The sequence below is a fragment of the Aplysia californica genome, unplaced genomic scaffold, assembly GCF_000002075.1.
Source record: "Aplysia californica isolate F4 #8 unplaced genomic scaffold, AplCal3.0 scaffold00156, whole genome shotgun sequence".
In the NCBI taxonomy this organism is placed as follows: Eukaryota; Metazoa; Mollusca; class Gastropoda; order Aplysiida; family Aplysiidae; genus Aplysia; species Aplysia californica.
In genome coordinates this window covers 1,044,821-1,047,991 of record NW_004797426.1, presented here as the reverse complement: position 1 = coordinate 1,047,991, position 3,171 = coordinate 1,044,821, and the positions used below count along the sequence as shown (strand labels likewise).

Here is a 3,171-nt window from a genome sequence, read left to right as displayed (position 1 = left end):
AAAAATCAATAATCTCCTCCCCTATTCCGTAGTCCTATACTTCGCAAGGCCGTTACTCCCACCAAAGACGGTCTTTGCTCACACAATGCCGCATTTATTTATGACACGAATGCGCGCAGGTTCAGTGACCGGTCACGATGGCGAGCCAGACAATCTAAAAATCGGACGACGCTTGTATTTTATTTTATTTTTTTCCACAAGTGACAGCACAGAGGCGAGTGCCAGCATTGATTAAATTTTATTTGCACGGCGACCTTGCGTTTATACTGCACAACCTGCATGTCACAAATGTTGCGTCATCAGACATGACAACTGCTGGCAAACTTCTCGGTGGTAACGAAAGCGAAAGTAGATCTTGATTTTCCCGATCGAGCCTCGGTGTCACATACGCTTCCGCCTGCCGCCATAGCTGCCTATTCGCTTGAAAGTGAAACGTACTCTCCGAACCGCGAGAAGCTGAACGAATATAATATCACAATCGCGACCGGCAAAAATAAACTTACTAACCACATCGGACTTGGCTTTCAAATATTCCAGTTCTACGATACTGATACTATTTTGACAAAAGAAGGGACTTGAGATAGGTTTACTCACCTAAGCTGAATCTCGTATTTTTCGCATTCCAGGATGCGTATTTTTTCATGAAAAGTCGTATTCGCGTATTTTCGGCAAAAAATCGTACTAAAATACGTAAAATCGTACTGGTTGGCATCTCTGCCCATGTGAAAGTTGCGCACATTAAAGATCCCTTGGTGGTCCAAAATCGATAAGAGTAGGCTTCAGCCACCATCCAGGCAAAATTCAAAATTTTCTACCAACTGAAAATGTTTGTTTTTTTAGTAAACGTTTTACGGCACTTGCAACATAATAAGGCCATTTCAGTGCCGAAGATTAGAGGTGTTACAAGAGAGTAACAAACACAAAAAAGAAGGAGGGTAGATAAAAGACGATAGATGTGTGATAGGAAAAAAGATGCAAACCGCACCAGAGCACCCGCTAACCACCCACTGAAAATGTGTAATGTGTCCCGCCCACTCATATGACCCTATGCAGTTGCGAGCGCCGTAAACCCCCCCCCCCCCCCCCCCACAGATAGGCCTGGACTTACTGTGTGAGGAAGAAACTTGAGCGTGGGGAAGCCAGGGAAGTACACCTCCGGCCGGACACCCTCCAGGAGCCCCTTCAACAACAGGCTGCCGTTGATCCGGAACAGGTCTTTGTGGATTTCCGTAAGCCTGTGTCACCCATGTGAAGAGATACGGAGAATGAAAAAAGTTGTCAAATATTCCTATGTCAAGAGATACAGAGAATGAAAAAAGTTGTCAAATATTCCTATGTGAAGAGATACAGAGAAGGAAAATGTTGTCAAATATTCCTATGTGAAGAGATACAGAGAAGGAAAATGTCAAATATTCCTATGAGAAGAGATACAGAGAAGGAAAATGTTGTCAAATATTCCTATGTGAAGAGATACAGAGAAGGAAAATGTTGTCAAATATTCCTATGTGAAGAGATACAGAGAAGGAAAATGTCAAATATTCCTATGAGAAGAGATACAGAGAAGGAAAATGTTGTCAAATATTCCTATGTCAAGAGATACAGAGAATGAAAAAAGTTGTCAAATATTCCTATGTGAAGAGATACAGAGAAGGAAAATGTTGTCAAATATTCCTATGTGAAGAGATACAGAGAAGGAAAATGTTGTCAAATATTCCTATGTGAAGAGATACGGAGAATGAAAATGTTGTCAAATATTCCTATGTGAAGAAATACGGAGAAAAAATGTTGTCAAATATTCCTATGTGAAGAAATACGGAGAAGGAAAATGTTGTCAAATATTCCTATGTGAAGAGATACGGAGAACGAAAAAAGTTGTCAAATATTCCTATGAAAAGAGATACGGAGAATTAAAAAAGTTGTCAAATATTCCTATGTGAAGAAATACAGAGAAAAATGAAAAAAAATGTCAAATATTCACAGCGAATCGGTGAGGGAAGGGGAACTTGACGCTAGATTTATTTGTTTGAGTAAATGGAAGCACATCCAAAGTCATTTAGTGCTGTGGAAAAAGTAAGACAAGACAGGCAGACAATAAATACAGTGACTGGAGAAGAAAGACGTAGAACTTACTAGCGAAATACAGTATAACACGCATAGCTCAAATTTGTCGGGACCGGCCTCGGTAGTTCAAAGGATCCGTAGTTCAAGGGATATCTTACAAAGATAAAGAAGAAAAAAAGCCGGACGGCAGGCGCAGTTCGACGGATGCGTGATTTCGGGTCTGTCTTCTGTGTTCGACCTATCCGCGTTATTCTGTATGTTAGAAAATATATCGTCTGTTCGGTGTGAGACTGCTGTCATACGTCACTTTTCAAAATGGCGCATGGCGGGGTCTTCTACTAAGCAGGCGATACGGTCGCTTTTAAGGACAAGTGGGCTAACCCAGATTTCGGGGGTTTCCAGAAATTTTCCCCTACACCAAAAGTGGGAATTGCTCAACCTACAGGAGAAGTTTGGGTTTCATTGGTGTGTAGATTTGTTTGGTTATAGAGAAAACTCTCCTTGTCTTTTAGAGAAACTGAACAAGGGGCAAAAACTTTACTTTCGATTTTCTCAAACCAGCATTTTTCGGGATAGCCCCCTTGTACTTATTAAAAGCGACCATATATTGCTTGTTACCTTGCTCTGTTTATGCTGATATCTGGGAAGGCACCGGGCATTGGTGAAGGATAAAAACCCAAGCTTTCCGCGGAGTACTGGTACAGGAGGTGAGGTCCGTGCCAATTTCTGTCCTTCTCTTCTTTAGTCAAGAGGTGGTCTTTGCTGGCCATGGCTGTCAAAAGTCTCTCCTGTCGATGCAGCGCAATAGAAAGTTGGGTTTTTTTAGTTTTAGTTAGAGTTTTACGACACTTGCAACACAATAAAGTCATATAAGTGCCGAAGATTAGAGGAGTTACAAGGGAGTAACAAACATAAAAAAGGAGGAGAGATAAAAACGATACATGTTTGATAGGAAAGAAGGAGCAAACCACACCAGAGCACCTGCAAACCACCCACAAAGAAAGTTTTCTCATAAATTGGAAAGTGTGTCAACAATGGCCTTCAATCATCCATGAGGAGAAAAAAGGAGGGGGAGACTGAGGGAGAGAGAGAGGGAGAGGGAGAGGGAGG

The 3,171-nt window shown here is 41.6% G+C and overlaps 1 protein-coding gene across 1 annotated transcript in view; it reads right to left on the bottom strand.

The window, feature by feature from the left end:
* The window catches only part of LOC101850331 (5'-3' exoribonuclease 1), a gene marked incomplete in the record, with an annotated part of 54,945 nt that overhangs the window by 29,839 nt on the left and 21,935 nt on the right, over positions 1-3,171 (bottom strand). The window contains 2 exon segments of the mRNA XM_013082045.2: positions 1,109-1,235; positions 2,680-2,849. Coding sequence (XP_012937499.1) covers positions 1,109-1,235; positions 2,680-2,849 — 297 coding nt within the window.